The sequence below is a fragment of the Elephas maximus genome, chromosome 12, assembly GCF_024166365.1.
Source record: "Elephas maximus indicus isolate mEleMax1 chromosome 12, mEleMax1 primary haplotype, whole genome shotgun sequence".
Classification (NCBI taxonomy): domain Eukaryota; kingdom Metazoa; phylum Chordata; class Mammalia; order Proboscidea; family Elephantidae; genus Elephas; species Elephas maximus.
Genome location: NC_064830.1, coordinates 5,655,141 through 5,673,174, shown reverse-complemented (window position 1 = coordinate 5,673,174; position 18,034 = coordinate 5,655,141). Strand labels below are relative to the sequence as shown.

At 41.9% G+C, this 18,034-nt stretch overlaps 1 protein-coding gene across 5 annotated transcripts in view; it reads left to right on the top strand.

The window, feature by feature from the left end:
* The window catches only part of ARHGEF10 (Rho guanine nucleotide exchange factor 10), a 180,649-nt gene that overhangs the window by 32,545 nt on the left and 130,070 nt on the right, over window positions 1–18,034 (top strand). For all 5 annotated transcript variants that reach the window (XM_049902646.1, XM_049902647.1, XM_049902644.1 and 2 more), the window contains exons 3-4: window positions 13,248–13,403; window positions 14,526–14,813. In XM_049902646.1, the coding sequence (XP_049758603.1) occupies window positions 13,248–13,403; window positions 14,526–14,813 (444 nt within the window). The remainder of the gene's footprint in view (window positions 1–13,247; window positions 13,404–14,525; window positions 14,814–18,034) is intronic.

The following is an 18,034-nucleotide window of genomic DNA, read 5'->3' as shown; positions in this document are numbered from 1 at the left end:
CAAGAGAGAATGCTCCCACACTCTCTTTGGGAGAACAATAAGGCAGCAGTGGTAGTTTGGTAATACACAGAATGCGCAAATCGAGCTGCCAGTGGAGGGGAGCTGGCCTTTGACTGCAGAATTGTTCCTGGGGGGTGCCTCTGTTCAGCACATGCAACTACAAACCCCAGTGAAAATCAGAGCCAAGATGAGAACAGAAAATGAATTGTTGTTATGAATGGCCCCTTGTTGGGGAAGCTGTTTTCAGCCTGGTGCTTTTTAAAGCACCCCCCCTCCTTTTTTTAGAATTAAAAAATAAATAGCTTCCATTTTACATAAGAGAAAATCATATCTTGAATTAAGCTTTCATATGTTTATTATAATCAGATATGGTCTTAAAAGCCACAGGAACAATGCTTTACCTCTGAACTGACAAATGAATATCCTTTTTACCCCTTAATGTGTTAATATGATACATGTCTTTATAAGCTACTAGTGGATTTTTAGCAGTCATGGAGGGGTGTTGGCTCAGGGGTGGGCAGCCTTCTCCTGCTCTCCTGCCTTTACCCTGTTCCCAGAGCCTCACAGCCCGGTCTCTCCTATGAGGAGGGTGCTGGGACCAGAGCCAAGAGGTCCTGACTCCCATGGCTCTGGGTCAGCTTTGTGAACTGTGAGTTTTGGTTCCTAATGTCTGCCGGAAGCTGTGGGAAGCAGAAACGGACTCGGGGTAGGTGGGATTGCATTTCCTTCCTTCTCCTCCCTGTCTCTTCCCTTCCTTTCCTCCCCCTTCCTTTCCACTGATGAGCCTCACTGTGTCCAGAAAAGAGTAACAGGTTGTCAAAGAGCCATGAATCCATAGCTGGGATTATTTATTTTGATTCTATCCTAAGGCATGGGGAGCCATTGCAGCTCTTTAAACATGGAAATAAAATGATTGTATTTACATTTTGTGTAATGCCACTTTTGTCTTAGTGTAGATAATGGATAGACTGAGTAAGATTGGAAGCACAGGGAAGAGTTAGATAGTTTGGGTGATACTAACAAGCCACACCAGTGGATGCAAACACACCAGTGATCATGAAGATGGTGGAAGACAAGGCAGACCTTTGTTTTGTTTTGTTTTGTTTTACATACGTCACCATGAATTGGAGCCGACTGCACCACAACTGACAACCACAACAAGCTAGGAAGGTGATCCAGAACAATGGGGAAGGAAAAAATATTCTAGGGGTATTTTGTAGGTGGAACTGAAAGAATTTGGTGATTTATTATATTCATGGTATGGGGGACTAGGCAGGAATCAAGAATGATTCCCACATTTCTGACTTGAGAAACTAGATGGATTAAGTGCCATTCTTCACTCAAAGTAGAGAACATGAAAAGATTGGGGAGGAGTTGGCATCCCTGATGGCACAAACAGTTAAGCACTGAGCTGCTAAGCCAAATGTTGGTGGTTCAGTTCTACCCAGAGGTACCTCAGAAGAAAAGCCTGGTGATCTACTTGAGAAAATTCAGCCATTGAAAACCCTATGGAGCACATTCCTATGCTGAAACACATAGGGTCAGCTTGAGTCAAAATCGACTGAACAGCAACTCAACATCTAAAATGTGTTTTTTTTCTCAAAGATGGTGTTGTTGTTAGATACCATCAAGTCATTTCTGACTCACAGCGACCCTATGCACAACAGAACCAAACACTGCCTGGTCCTCACAATCGCTGCTATGTTTGAGCCCATTGTTGCAGCCACTGTGTCAATCCATGGCGTCGAGGGTGTTCCCATTTTTCGCTGACCTTCTGCCTTACCAAGCATAATGTCCGTCTCCAGGGACTGGCCCTTTCTGATAGTGTCCAAATTACTTGAGATGAAGTCTTGCCATCTCTGCTTCCAAGGAGCATTCTGGCTGTACTTCTTCAAGACTAGCGTTGTTTTTTCTTCTGGCTGTCCATGATGTGAACTATTTCAAGAGGGACTCTTTAAGAGATGTGACAGGATTATGACAGGCTTGGTAGCTTGTAGAATAAATATTTTCTTGAATAAAATCAGAAGTAACTTAAGTATTACATTTTTTTTGCAGACTTTGCATATTATATTTGTATTTGCCATTATCATTTCTACTCATTATCTTTATAAAGACATATTGTTAAGGTCCTACTGTGTCTTAGAGCTTGTCTGGGTAGTGTTATGTACTTTATATGGCCCTTCCTTATCCTTATAACAGCTTTCTAAGGTCGAGATCCTTTCTATTTTATTATTCCATTTTATAGATGAGGATCTGAGGTCACATGGTCAAAAAATAGTGGAGGTGGGATTTTTGAACCCATCAGTCTCTCTGTGAAACCATACACTCAACAACTACTATATACTTAACACTGTTCATTTCTGGTATATATCTGTCCAGGGGAATTCAAATTAGCATAATAAGATAGTGAGATATGCTGTACAATGATGTGTGTGTACTGTTATTTCTGTTCTGTTTTTATTCAATGAATATTGATTAAAACTTAATTTGAAGTACATAAAATTGATTTAACCTGTCTTTATAATTTAGCACCTAAATCGTGTAACTTGAAAGATTATTATAGTGCATGTTCATTGTAGAAAAAATTAAAATATAGACAAATGCAAAAAAGAAAATAACTACACCTAACCTCACCTTGGTGTTGGCTAAAAATATTGAATATACCAGCCTGCCAGAAGAATGAAAAATCTGTCTTGGAAGAAGTACAGCCAGAATTCTCCTTGGAAGTGAGAATGGCAAGATTTTGTCTCATGTACTTTGGACACCTTATCAGGAGGGATCAGCCTCTGGAGAAGGACATCATGGTTGGTGAAGTAGAGGAAGACTCTCAGGAAGATGGCTTGACATGGCTGCAACAGTGAACTCAAGCATAACGATTGTGAGGATGGCACAGGACCGAGCAGTGTTTCATTCTGTTGTACTGACTTGATGGCACCTAACACCACCACCACCACCACCACACGTTGTTTAAAAAAGGTAGAGAAGAGTTCTCACACAATTTGTAGTATTACTCTCAGTAAAAGCAGAGAGAGTATCTAGAATTTCAAACTCTGAGTTGCTTTATAGGTTCTCCAGGCAGTGTAGTATTTAAATGAAGAAGACTTAAACTTTCAGAGGATTTTTTTTTTTTTCAATTGCGTTTATCCATTATGTTCATTGATTGGGATTCTACTTAAAGTTTTATTAGGGGAAAAAAAAGAAATGAATGTTTTTGGCAAGAAAATCTTTGAAAACCACTCAACTCTTCATCATGAATTCATACAACAAATACGTACTGAGTGGTTACAGTGTGTCGGGTTTTGTACCAAGGACGTACTTGATGGTGAACAGGACACAGTGTTTGTCCTCCAAGAGCGTGTAGTCTGCCCTGGTGTAAGTTTAGGCCCAGGCACCCAGTTCAACACACAGAGACGTGCGTTCCCGCAGATGAGTCCCTGACATATCTATGAGGCTGGTGTTACTACCCCCATTTTATAGCTCAGGGAGCTGGATGTAAGAGGGTGAGTGGTAGAATCAGTCTTTAATATAGGGCTGTTTCACTGCATATATCATGCTGTTTGCATTCTGCTTTTCTTCCTGAAGATGTTAAAAAGAATTACATTCTTCTTGTGTAAAGGATCATTTGTGTTTTACGTACCAAAGTTTGTGTTTTTAGTGTTTACTCTTCGCAAGTATTTAAGAACCTACTAGTGACCGAAGACCAGACGAGTTGTGGAATGACATCAAGGACATCATCCATGAAGAAGGCAAGAGGTCACTGAAAAGACAGGAAAGGAAGAAAAGACCAAGGTGGATGTCAGAGGAGACTCTGAAACTTGCTCTTGAGTGTCGAGCAGCTAAAGCAAAAGGAAGAATTCATGAAGTAAAAGAACTGAAGAGAAGATTTCCAAGGGCCTCTCGAGAAGACAAAATAAAGTATTATAATGACATGTGCAAAGAGCTGGAGATGGAAAACCAAAAGGGAAGAACACACTCGGTGTTTCTCAAGGTGAAAGAACTGAAGAAAAAATTCAAGCCTCGAGTTGCAATAGTGAAGGATTCCATGGGGAAAATATTAAATGATGCAGGAAGCATCAAAAGAAGATGGAAGGAATAAAGAGAGTCATTATACCAAAAAGAATTAGTCGATATTCAGCCATTTCAAGAGGTGGCATATGATCAGGAACTGATGGTACTGAAGGAAGAAGCCCAAGCTGCTCTGAAGGCATTGGCGGAAAAAAAGGCTCCAGGAATTGATGGAATATCAATTGAGGTGTTTCAAGAAACAGATGCAGCGCTGGAGGTGCTCACTCGTCTATGCCAAGAAATATGGAAGACAGCTTCCTGGCCAGCTGATTGGAAGAGATCCATATTTGTGCTTATTCCCAAGAAAGGTGATCCAACTGAATGTGAAATTGTAGAACAATATCATTAATACCACATGCAAGCAAGATTCTGCTGAAGATCATTCAAAAACGGCTGCAGCAGTATATCGACAGGCAACTACCAGAAATTCAGGCCAGTTTCAGAAGAGGACGTGGAACCAGGGATATCATTGCTGATGTCAGATGGATCCTGGCTGAAAGCAGAGAATACCAGAAGGATGTTTACCTGTGTTTTATTGATTATGCAAAGGCATTTGACTGAGTGGATCCTAACAAACTATGGATAACACCGCGAAGAATGGGAATTCCAGAACACTTAATTGTGCTCATGAGGAACCTTTACATAGATCAAGAGGCAGTTGTTCAGACAGAACAAGGGGATACTGATTGGTTTAAAGTCTGGAAAGGTGTGCGTCAGGGTTGTATTCTTTCACCATACCTATTTAATCTGTATGCTGAACAAATAATCCGAGAAGCTGGACTATATGAAGAAGAATGGGGCATCAGGATTGGAGGAAGACTCATTAAGAACCTGCGATATGCAGATGACACAACTTCGCTTGCTGAAAGTGAAGAGGACTTGAAGCACTTACTAATGAAGATCAAAGACCACAGCCTTCAGTATGGATTACACCTCAACATAAAGAAAACAAAAATCCTCACAACTGGACCAATGAGCAACATCATGATAAATGGAGAAAAGATTGAAGTTGTCAAGGATTTCATTTTACTTGGACTCATAATCAGCAGTCAAGAAATCAAAAGATTCACTGCACTGGGCAAATCTGCTGCAAAGGACCTCTTCAAAGTGTTGAAGAGCAAAGATGTCAACCTGAAGGCTAAGGTGCGCCTGACCCAAGCCATGGGATTTTCAGTTGCATCATATGCATGTGAAGGCTGGACAATGAATAAGGAAGACCGAAGAGGAACTGACGCCTTTGAATTGTGGTGTTGGCAAAGAATATTGAATATACCATGGACTCTCAAAAGAACGAACAAATCTGTCTTAGAAGAAGTACAACCAGAATGCTCCTTAGAAGCAAGGATGGCAAGACTGCGTCTTATACTTCGGACATGTTTTCAAGAGGGATCAGTCCCTGGAGAAGGACATCATGCTTGGCAGAGTGCAGGGTCAGTGGAAAAGAGGAAGACCGTCAACGAGGTGAATTGACACAGTGGCCGCAACAATGAGCTCAAGCATAACAACAATTGTAAGGATGGCACAGGACCGGGCAGTGTTTCGTTCTGTTGTGCATAGGGTCACTATGAGTCGGAACTGGCCCGAGGACACCTAACAACAAACAACAACACTAGGTGCCAGACATTGTCACACTTTTTGAACAATTATCATAAAACCACTTCTAGGTGTATTTTATCTAGCTCTTCAGTAGTAGTATAGTAATTTCACAAAAACATAACATATAATTTAAAATCATCCTTTAAAGAATCTGGATGTATGCCTAGAATAATGTATTATGTTGCTGAGTTAGAACACAAGCATGGAAATTTTTTATCAGCATATTTAATTGGCGTTATATCTCTGTCATATTTATCTGGTCGCTATGAGTTGGAATCGACCTGACGGCAGTGGGTGATTTATCTGGTAAACAAGATTTTAAGAAGATGTTGGTAATTGTGTACAGGAAATGATTTTATTTTATGGTTAAAGGTATGTGTTGCTCTAAAATATGTTTGCCAGTTTATTTAGGTGAATAAAGTTACTGATACAGCCCAAAAAAAAAAAAAAAACTTCCAAAAATTTGTTGTTTTCTATCATTTTGGGTGCAGTTAAAGTCAGAAAGTACATAAGTTAAAAAGACTAAAATAGTGGAAGTAATGGTTGCCTGTAATCCTAAGCTTTTTCCACGTGTCTTATGCTGGATTTTCTATGGAATGAAAACCAGTGAAGTGTGTGTGTGTGTGTATATGTATATATGTTTGGAGACCTGGTGGCGAAATGGTTGCGAGCTCAGGCTGATAATCAAAAGGGTTGGCAGTTTAATCTACCAGCACTCCTTGGAATTCCTATGGGGCAGTTCTGCTCTGTCCTATAGGGTTGCTATGAGTTGGAATCGACTCAATGGCACATAACAACATATATATATAAATATGCATACATACATACATAGAAAGAGAGAGACTTATATCAAGGAAATGGCTTACGTGGTTGTACAGGCTTGAAATCGCCAAGTCCATGGGTCAGGCTGGAGGTTTCTCCTGACTCACCTAGCTGCAGGGGCTGGCAAACCCAAGATCAGCAGGTCAGACCGCAGGCCTCTGGCTCAAGAACCTGGAAGGCAGATGAATCCCAAGATCATCAGGTAAGCTGCTAGCTTAACTCTCAAGAACCGGAGGTCAGGTGAACGGGAACCAGCTGCAGGATTCACAGTGAGCAAAAGCCAGTGAACTTTGCCAGAAAGTCCACTTATATTGGATGCAGGCCACACCCCTAAGGAGACTCCCTTTCGGCTGATTGGCTTCTCATGGCAGATCTCATCATGGAGGTGATAACATCATTATATAGCTGCCAAACTACATCATAACTGCCAAACCACTGAGAATCATGGCCCGGCCAAGTTGACACAGAACTTTAACCATCACACCACATATGTCATTTTACTTGGTTAGGCTTAAATTCAGAATTTCATAACAACTGTTTTTTTTTTTTTTTTATCTTCTAGGAAAGGAGTGAGTTTTATGTTTTAATTAGTATGTATGTAAAGAGCCAATAGACTCCAAAAGTTAGACTCACATGTGGAAATATGTTCTTAAACCAAAAATACAAGACACAGAGAAGAAATCTAATCACTGTAGAAAACTTGCAAAATGTAGAAAAGCACAAAGAAGGAAATACCAATCATGTGTGATTGTGTAGAGAACAGCCACTGTAATACTTTGGTCTATGTGTATGTGTGTGTGAAAGAATTAAACTCAATGGAGTTATTTTAAACTTACATTAACTTAATGAGTCAGGAACTTCTTTCCATATTATTGAATAACCTTCAATAAAATAATTTTGGTAGTTTCATAATATCTCATTGTATGCATGTATTATAATTAGAAAAATCTGTCTTCTAAGACATTAATATTCTTATAGTCAACTCATTGTAACTATCTGATTACTTCCTGAGGGTAAATATTTCATAATCAAATTGCTAAGGTCAAAGCGTATGAAGAATTTTAAAGCTTTTGATGTATTGGGGCAATTTACCATCCAGAAAGGTATTAAATTAATATATAATCTTATCAGAATTATGTTTTTTTTAAAAAAATATTCTTTGAATTCTTTTCTTGACTCCTTTTCAATATTTCTTATTATCATGCCTTGAGAACTTTTAAAAGGTAGATGAAAAATAATTCCAGAATGCTCCTTTAGAATCCCTTGTGTACACCACAGATAGTTGGAAGTTTCGGCCCAGCTGAGACCTTGCTGGTGAGCCCCACCTCCTCCCTCCACCTGGAATGCAGAGAAGGGGGCTGAACACAGTTCACTTTCCTTTTTCAGGCTTTGACCCCCACCCCGCTCCCATCATGTATTGATGATCTGAAAATCTATTTATTTCAAAAGACTGTATTAGAATGTATTACTAAATTAAAAGATTCAAAGAAAAATTAAACACCGTATATATAAGATAGTTTTCTTTTTTAGAACACCCAAAGCTCGTCTGCACCAAGGAAGCCCAAGCTTGAAAGACAGCTTCTAGCCCGACTTAAACAGGAGCATCTGTAGCTTCCTCTCCCTAGAAACGACACGGCCTGCAGAATCGCAGTTTTAATCATCTTAGCCTCCAACATCACCACCTCTGCTTCCAGTTCACTTGTTTGAAAACTGCCAATTGCATCAGTTCTTTGATTGCCAATCCACTGATCGTCCCACTTTTTCACTGTCCATCATCATGTTTCCTCTTTTTATTCCCACTGAACCCAGGTGAAATAGCCAGCCTTTAATTGTCAGCCCTCTATCCCCTTCACTACCCTACTGCTCTCTCCTCCTCTGCTCTTTTGGCAAAACCCCAACCCTGGATCCAACCTTTTGCCTTCTTTGGCCTGCCTCCAAACATGAAAATCATTCAGCCGGGCTGATGGTTATGTGTGAAATTCAGTGTCTTGCACTTTGCTTTTGGAAATAGTTTTAAATAATTATTTAAATTTTAAATAATTTTCCTTCCTAGCATTTTTTCCTTTTTTCAGGAGGAGAAGATATAGCCATTTACATCCAAAGGCTTAAATATTTCTGACCCAGAATGTGATCGTTCAGGTTGTATCAACCTGGCTGGGCCATGATGCTCAGTGGCTTGTCAGCTATGATGTAGTGTGGTAGGTATGTAATGACGAAATCACCTACGTAATGAGACCTGATATAATGGAATCACCTGCATGATGAGATCTGTTATAAGCAGCCAATCAGTTGGAAGGGAGTTTCCTTGGGAGTGTGGCCTATATCTAATACAGGTGGACTCTCTGGCAAAGCTCACTGGCTTTTGCTCACTGTGGATCCTGCAGCTGGCTCCTGTTCATCCAACCCCTGGTTCTTGGTACTTGAGCTAGCAGGTTACCTGCCAATCTTGGGATTCATCAGCCTCTGAAGTCTGTGAACCAGAGGCCTCTTGTCTGACCTGCTACATGAGTCAGGAGAGGCCTCTGGCCTAACCTATGGACTTGGGTCTTTTTAGTATCTACAACTGTGTGAGCCATTTCCTTGGTATAAGTCTATTTCTCTCTGTATATGTGTGTATCTATATATATCTCCTGATGTAGGAGAAATGCTTTAATGGACTTTTGTGCATAACTGGAAGCAGCAGAAGGCCTTCTTAGTAACAGCTGGTACGGGGTGATACCCATTCCGTAACCTCAGCCCCACCTATATCACCAGCACTGATGTGGAGGTGAGCCCCTTCCTACCTGTTTCCATTGTCCTGATCCTGGCCCAGCTATGCATCCAGACTTGCACCTGAACAGGAAAAGAAGGGAGGGTCTGATTGCTCGGTGCAGAGCAATGGGGCGGACAGGGCTGAGGGGCCCCAATCTCCGCTGATACCTCACAGGGCTTTGTTACAGAGGCTGGAGCATCTCACCACCATAAAGCACATAACTCTCTCCAGGGTGTTTACTGCTGCTCAGTTTTAACATGGTTTAACTTTATTTTAGACCTGTGAGTTCCTCAAAACCTCCATTTAAAATATTGAAGTCGCGCGTGACTTAATTATTTTTGCTAACACGTCAAGATGGAGTTGGTCAAACAATGAGTGAAACATGGAAACAATCGGTGCCTGTTTCATTAGAAACATGGTGTTTAAACACATGGACAGCATTGTTTAAAGCTGAAACTTTCTTTATATGCAACAATACCAAGTTGTTTTTCCTTTCTCCCAGATGGAGTAGATACACCAACTGAAACAGGGAGAAGAGCAATTATTTCTACATTTTATTATCCTGAAGCAGGATGGTTTGCTTGGAAAGTGATTTTTGGCTTATGCTAGTTTTTTTTTAGTCTAAGGTCATCTGTTTCTAGGCAATCATTTACTTGTTCTCTCTTTTATGTGCTCATTCATTCATTTATTCATCGCAAGAATTCTTACGGAATACCCACTAAGGAACCAAACCCGTTGGTGTTGAGTCGATTCTGACTCATAGCGACCCTATAAGACAGAGTAGAACTGCCCCATAGGGTTTCTAAGGAACACCTGGTAGATTTGAACTGCCGACCTTTTGGTTAGCAGCCGTAGCTCTTAACCACTACAACACAGTTTCCCTTTATTCCAAAAGAGAAAGAACCCCCTACCCCAACCCCACGTGAATGTGTGACTTAACTTAGTGCTGGTTCTCTTCCTGAGACACATAGAATCTCATCCAAGCATGTCATTAGGAATACGGTTGATTTTCTATGATTTGTCTGGAGCATCTAATGCCAGCACACCCGTTCAGTGTGGTAAAGTAAGTTGTAACGATGTGGATTACTACTTAACATACAGGGGGTTTTCTGAACTGTAGTCTGCCAGTGTTGGGATGATTCAAAGCAGAGAAGGCGCCTTGCTCTCCCAGCAGCCGCCCACGGTCTGCTTCTGCTCTGCCGCCTGACACAGCATGCCAGCGTCACTGTTGTCATTTGAGCACTCGGCGTGTCCTTCGGGGTTAGGCATTCGGCTTAATGGGACCTGAAATAAAGGCCACTGCTTCCTTAGCACCCATCTACCCGGCTGTACATCATTCTGTACATTTAGCATTTAGGGAGGACATTTAGGGAGGACAGCCCTCATCCCTGTGGATAACACACTCAAGATGGGGCTAATGAAACTATTTTTGGTACAAAAAATGCAAGAGATACGTAGAATTACTAGAGGCGATTGAAAGGAGGAGGAGGTCACTTCAGATCTGTACGCAGGAGTTGGCATTTGAGATTGGCCTGGAAGAGTAGTTATGGTTTGGACACTTGGAGACAAGGATGGTTGATGTCCCCCTACCAGGTGGATGGGGGCAGTATTTTACAAGTGAAGGAAATGGAACGAACCAAATGGGGGTTAGAAGGCTCTAAGGGCTTGAACAAAAACCATTAAGTATTTAAGTGCAGTTTCCTGCCGTGAATCCCAAACCAGTTGCCATTGAGTGGATATGTGTGTGTATGCTAGGTGCCGTTGAGTCGGTTCCAACTCATAGTGACCCTTTGTGTAACAGAAGGAAGCACTGCCTGGTCCTTCGTCATCCTCATAATCGGTGCTGTGCTTGAGCCTGTGATTGTAGCCGTTGTATCAGTCCACCTCATTGAGGGTCTTCCTTTTTTCGCTGACCCTCTACTTTACCAAGCATGACGTCCTTCTCCAGGGAGTGGTCCCTCCTGATAACATGCCCAAAGTACATGACACAAAGTCTCGCCATCCTCACTTCTCAGGAGCATTCTGGCTGAACTTCTTCCAAGACAGATTTGTTCATTCTTCTGCAGTCCATGGTATATTCAGTATTCTTCACCAACACCGTAATTCAAAGGCATCAGTTCTTCTTCAGTGTTCTTTATTCATTGTCCAGCTTTCACATGCGTATGAAAAAAAAAATTTTTTTTTTTTTTTTGCGTATGAGTCAATTGAAAATACCCTTGCTTGGGCCAGGCACACCTTAGTCCTCAAAGTGAAGTCTTTGCTTTTTAACATTATAAAAGAGGTGTTTTGCAGATTGGGAAACGCTGGTGGCATAGTGGTTAAGTGCTAAGGCTGCTAATGAAAAGATTGGCATTTCGAATCCACCAGGCGCTCCTTGGAAACTCTGTGGGACAGTTCTGCTCTGTCTTATAGGGTCCCTATGAGTTGGAATTGACCGGAGAGCAGCGAGCAAGTTTTTTTGCAGATTTGCCCAGTGCAGTCCGTCATTTGGTTTCTTAACTACTGCTTCCATGGACGTTGATTGTGGATCCGATGAAATCCTTGGCAACTTCAGTCTTTCCTCCATTTGTCACAATATTGCTTGTTGGTCCAGTTGTGAGGATTTTTGTTTTCTTTATGTTGAGGTGTAATCCATATTGAAGGCTGTAATGTTTAATCTTCATCAGTAAGTTCTTCAAGTCCTCTTCACTTTGAGCAAGCAATGTTGTGTCACCTGCATAATGCAGGTTCATGAGTCTTCCTCCAATCCTGATGCCAAATTCTTCTTCGTATAGTTTGGCTTCCTGGATTATTTGTTCAGAATACAGATTGAGTAAATATGGTGAAAGGATTTAACCCTGATGCACACCTTTTTGCTCACTTTTAAAATCAGAAAATGTGTGCATAAGCTGATATAGATCCCTTTTTTATTTCTCTTTTCCTTTTTAATTTTATTTATTTTGTCTTTGGCCATCCAGACATTCTCACACAAATTGAGCATTTCTGTCTATTCATTTAGTAAAAAGTTTTGGGTCTGTGTAATATTTTATGGTGATTTCCTTTTTACAGAATTACCGAGCTCAAAGTCATCCGTGATGAGGGAATCTCTTTGTAATAGAAACGCTGACTGCAGCTCTTAACGTAGAACTCTGTTTAGTAGCTTTTATTTAATTATTATCCAAGTAGAAAATTACCATGGAAAAAAATCAGGTGGGAATTAGTTTTTCAAAAACAAAATATTTCTGAATAGGATTTATTTAGTTTTTTAGTATACAATATATAAAAATCTCAGGTAGACACGGAGGATCCAATGCCATATCATTGCGTTTTAACTCTGTGCATTTTTTTGGCTGAAAAAAATTTTAAGAAAATTGCTCTCTAATGATTTGAGATTACAACAGTGTTCTGTGCTTAAAGATAAAGTCAGCAGATGTTTTTTGTGCATGATGTAAAATGTATCATATCAGCAAATCTTTGCCTCTCCCCCCCCCCCCGAAGAACAATCTTGGAAATAATTCTTAGTACAAAGGTACTATAACTAGTACATGTGATAAGTAACATGTAGCGGTAGGTTTTATCGTAAGGAAGATACACAGCCTGTCACCGGAGGGCAGGTAAAATCATTATATTGGATGAAAACTCCTTACTGAACTAAACTTCCCTCCTCTTCCATTGTCAGTTACATTGTTTTAATGTTATTAAAATTTCCATCTCCCAATTGATTTTTAATTGTTTGTTTTAAGTAAAGTGTGAAAAGTGACTTCTTTCTTCTTTGCTTACTTGCCTTTTTTTTTTAACCGTGAGTTGTGTAGCATCTAGTAAGAGGAAATCAAAAACGCTAACAAAACCCCTGATTATATCTCTTTTTCTCAATAAAGAGACTACAGTAAAATATCCAGTAATTTAGAGAATACCTTTTCCTGTATCCTTAGTCTTTTCTCTCTCTCTCTTCCTTTTTTAAGTACAGGAATCTAAAAGTCGTTGTGCTAGTAATAAATGTTAACATTGTAATTTTGGTTATTTTTATCTTTAGAAAATGAAGTAAAATATGATACTAATAATAACGAAGAAGAGGAGGGAGAACAATTCGATTTTGACAGTGGAGACGAAATTCCAGAAGCAGATAGACAAACACCGTCTGACCCCACTGCCAGTAATGCTGTAGCGAATGAAGAAGCTTCCAACACAGGTAAATCCTCGGATTGCCACCCAGTGGTGACTTACGTTTAGTAATCTTTAGATAACTCACTGATTTTCCCTCGTTGTTACTGCCTGATGAGTCCCCGAGAGGTGCAGACGATTAACGCGCTGTCTGCTAACCGAAAGGTTGGAGGTTCCAGTCTGCCAGGGGTGCCTCGGAAGAAAGGCTGAGTGATGTGCTTCCAGAAAGTTAGCCCTTGAAAACCGTGTGGAGCACAGTTCTACTCGGACACACGTGGGGTTGCCCTGAGTCGGAAATAACTCCATGGCAACCAGCTGGTTAGGTGACTCACTGAATTTCCCCTCATTATTGTTGCTTGCTTTGAATAAATATGAAGAGGAAAGGTGGATTTCAAGGAGTGAGATAGTTATGATTTTTTCTGTGACAAAATTAACGTATCCTGTATTACTGTCATAATTTAAATTTTGGCTGAATCGTTTTTATCTGTACCATATCCCATGGCTTTCAGTCTTACCTTTCTGCTACTTACATTTTAGAAGGACAAAAGCATTGATATTGTCATAAAAGACAGCCTCATCATTATATCATTGTATTATATAAAATATTTTTAAAATCATGCTATTTAAAATGAATTAAATACAAAGGTTTGGTTTTTAAGACTGGAGGTGGATTTGATTGTTTTCTTCTTTGAATTCCCACAGGCAGTAAACTAGATGGACTGGTTAGACTAAGTTCAGCAGTAGAACCAACATTCGGTTTTTTTTGTCCATAACAAAAACCTCTGTTATGCTTAATGACGCCAGTTTTTATTTTTGGCAGCTTGTAGCTCATTCATCTTGTTAGATCAGCTGTCTCAGGAGTTGCAGGCTGTATGCATTTCACCTGCTCACAGAGGTCGCGTTGATACCACCAATTCCCAGGAGTTTTTCCTTTCTCCAGAGTATTGTGCACCAAGCGCCCTCCAGCTAGCTTGACGAGCAGTCCACACGTGACCGCCTGCAGCCTGCAGGCCTCTGGGGGGTTGGAATGGAGGCCTTCATGCAGGTCTCACCACATTCTGCTTTGCCTCTGCCCCTGGGATGGAGTGTAAGACACGCTTTTTTGATGATCGAGTTCGTTTACTATCAGGCCTTCTCTTCCACCCTTCAGCAGGAGAAAATGGACCTGGGACAGAAACAATGGTGTTAGCAGAGCCCGCTAAACTCACGGTGCCAACTAAGGTCAATCCATATTCAGTCATCGACATCACCCCGTTCCAGGAAGATCAGGCCCCAGCTCCGGAACCGAATGCCGAGGAGGACGGCTTGAGCCTGCACGTGCCCAGCGGGTACTCCATTCCCGTGCCCTGTGGCTACGCAGTCCCTTCAAGCCTGCCTTTGATACTGCCGGCCTACTCCAGTCCTGTCATCATTCGCACTGTTTCTGTGGACGAAGAAGGTATTGGTTTTTTTTTTTCTTTTTTCTTTGCGCAATGAGAAAAATGGCGCGTTTGTTTAGTAAAATCTGTCCTCAATCTTTCCAGCCCCCCAATCATTAGATATGGAGCCCTGGTGGCACAGTAATTAAGAGCTCAATGCTAACCAAAAGGTCAACCGCTCCTTGGAAATCCTATGGGGTGGTTCTACTCTGTCCTATAGGGTCACTATGAGTCAGAATTGACTCGACCGCAATGGGTTCATTGGATGCTTGTTTTTACAATTGAAAAATGAGCCCCAAATTAATTTCTTACATGATAACCCAGAACCCATTGCTGTCAAGTTGATTCCAACTCATAGTGACCCTGTAGGATTTCCAAGGAGTGGCTGGTGGATTTGAACTGCCAACCTCTTGGTTAGCAGCCGAGCTTTTAACCACTGCACCACCAGGGCTCCTTCTTCTATGACAGGAACACAATTAAGGAAAGCTCTCGGAGTTTACTTTTCGGGAAATTTCAAAATAATGTCTGATCCCAAATATAGTTATTACCTTGTAATACCAGGGAAGAATTATATGAACTTTACTCCAGTTCCCTCCCTCCTTTTCCCACAAGTGCCTGTAAAACCTTATCCATCTCTTTTGGCGTTCATCACTTATTATCTAAATTATAGTTATGTTTGAGTATGTCTAGTATCATCTGTTAAACTGCAAACTGCAGGTTTCTTGAGGTCAGAGTCTGTATAGCTATTTTCGTTCGTGGAAACAGAGAGGAAGAAGAATAGGAAGGAGAGGAGAGAGACGTAGAAAGCTGTCTCTCTCTTTTCCTCTGGAATTTTCTCACTGAGGGAGACGTGGAAGATGGATTCCGAGCACACTGAGAAACTTAGTACTGAGGACTGGGCCCCCCTGGTCTCAGGGGACATCTAGGCCAGTTGGCATAACACAGTTTATAAAAGAAAATGTTCTACATCCTACTTGGGCGAGTGGCGTCTGGGGTCTTAAAAGCTTGCAAGTGGCCATCTAAGATACATCTATTGGTCCCATCCTGTCTGGAGCAAAGGAGAATGAAGAAAACCAGAGACACAAGGAAAATACTAGTCTGAAAGACTATTGGCCACATGAATCACAGCCTCCAACAGCCTGAGCCTGGAAGAACTAGATAGGACCCAGCTACCACCACTGACCACTCTGACAGGGATCACGATAGAGGGTCCCACACAGAGCAGGAGAAAAATGTAGAACAAAATTCAGATTCACAAAAAAAGACCAGACTTACTGATCTGACAGAGGCTGGAGGAACCCTTGAGACTATGGCCCCTGGACACCCTGCTAAACTCAGAACTGAAGCCCCTCCCAAAGTCTACCTTTCACCCAAAGGTGAGACAGGCCTATAAAACAAACAATAATACACGTGAGGAACATGCTTCTTAGGTCAGTCACATGTATGAGACCAAATGGGCAACGCCTGCTATAAAAATGGCGTGGGGAGGTATTTGACCTCCTCCAACCCCACAAGGGAGAAGGAGAACCAAGATGGACAGGCCAAGGCTGAGTCCTACGAAGTGAAGGTTGGGCATGCCTCCTCGCTCCACCGTCTCTGCCAATTCTGACACCAACCGTCCCTCCCACAGCACTCTGCTGGGTTCCGTAATGCATTGCAATGACCACAGAGAACTCACAGACCATACTCAAAAGTGTGGGGTTTATTAGGAAAATAACAGTTACAGCTGGGCTCAGGAATACTTAGGATGCAGTTCTTCTCCATCAGGATAGCCTCTCCCCAGCTGTGCTCCTACGCACCCCTCTCCCTGGCCCCAATGCTCTGCCCAGAGGCCCTCAGCTTTCTCTCTCCCTGGCCCAGGAAGCCCACTGCACTGCCTCTGCTGCTGGGTCCGTCCTGCTGGTCTCTCTCTCCTTGGTAGTGGTGGCCTCCGGCTCTCTGCTTTGGAATTGGCTCTTTTAAGGCAAAACTGACCAGTCCCCATGGTAGGCCACAAATACCCTATCACACAATCACCTGGGTGGGAGTTATAACACCATGGTTAGAAGGCCACACACAAAAATAATTAATGCACTGCACCTGCCCAGAAGCAAAGACGAGAAGGCAGGAAGGGACAGGAAAACTGGACGAATGGACACGGAGAGCCCAGGATGGAAAGGAAAAGGGGGAGAGTGCTGATACAGTGTGTAGGGATTGCAACTAATGTCACAAAACAATTTGTGTGTAAAATTTTTGAGTGAAAAGCTCATTTGCGCTGTAAACTTTCACATAAAACGTGATAAAATTAAAAAAAAAGAAGATAGAGCGATGAGACGGACTGTCAGGAAAAAGAAAGCCACCTGAGGCTGCCCCCTGTGGAGCTAGAGGATCTAGGGCAAGATAGGACACGTTCCTCCTCCTTCCGGCTGTCACCAGAGGGTTATACTTAGTTCAGGACCCCCATTCGGGGCTTCCTCTCCCTCCTCTGCTGCCAGCTGAGCACCTCCACGGGGTTGTCCTCCAGACGCTCCAAATGAACACCGCGTTTGATTGCACAAAGGCACCTGGTGAACGCTTGTTGAACGAACATAGCTTTAGCTGCAGTGAAGAAAAGAAAGAAACTGTTAATAGAGACGTTGGTCCATGAGAATCAGAAGGTTTTTGCGGGGGGGAAACCTGCTACACACAGAGCTAAGAGAAGTGGGAAGAATTTTTGTTTTCTGGTTAAGCTAGCATGGTCTCTCCAATATCACATACCAGACAGCCATGAATTAAGAGAAAATTAGAAAGAAATGCTGTCCTGACGTCCGGGGAGCCAAGCTGAGGACGAACGCCAGAGCCAGAAGTCTTGCCACTGACCGCCTGTGTGACCTCTGGCCTGTCCCTTACCCTCTCTGAACTTCAGCTTTCTCATCTCTGTAAGAAGGCTATTGGTTTAAGTAGTCATTTCTTTCACGTCTACTGAGTGAAAAAGGAACCAAATTGTACCTTAGAATGACTTAGTTTTAAAAGCCTGTTCTCTGTTATCATTAACACTTGGTAATATTGTTTACATCCCTGGGTGGCGCAAACAGTTAAGCGTTCAGAGGCTAACCAATAGGTTGGCGGTTTGAGTCTACCCAGAGACACTGCAGAGAAAAGGCCTGGCAATCTACATCCTATAGATCAGCTATTGAAAACCCTATGGGGCACAGCTGTACTCGGACACACGTGGGGCCGCCATGAGTTGGAATCGACTTATGGCAGCTGGTTTGGTTTAATA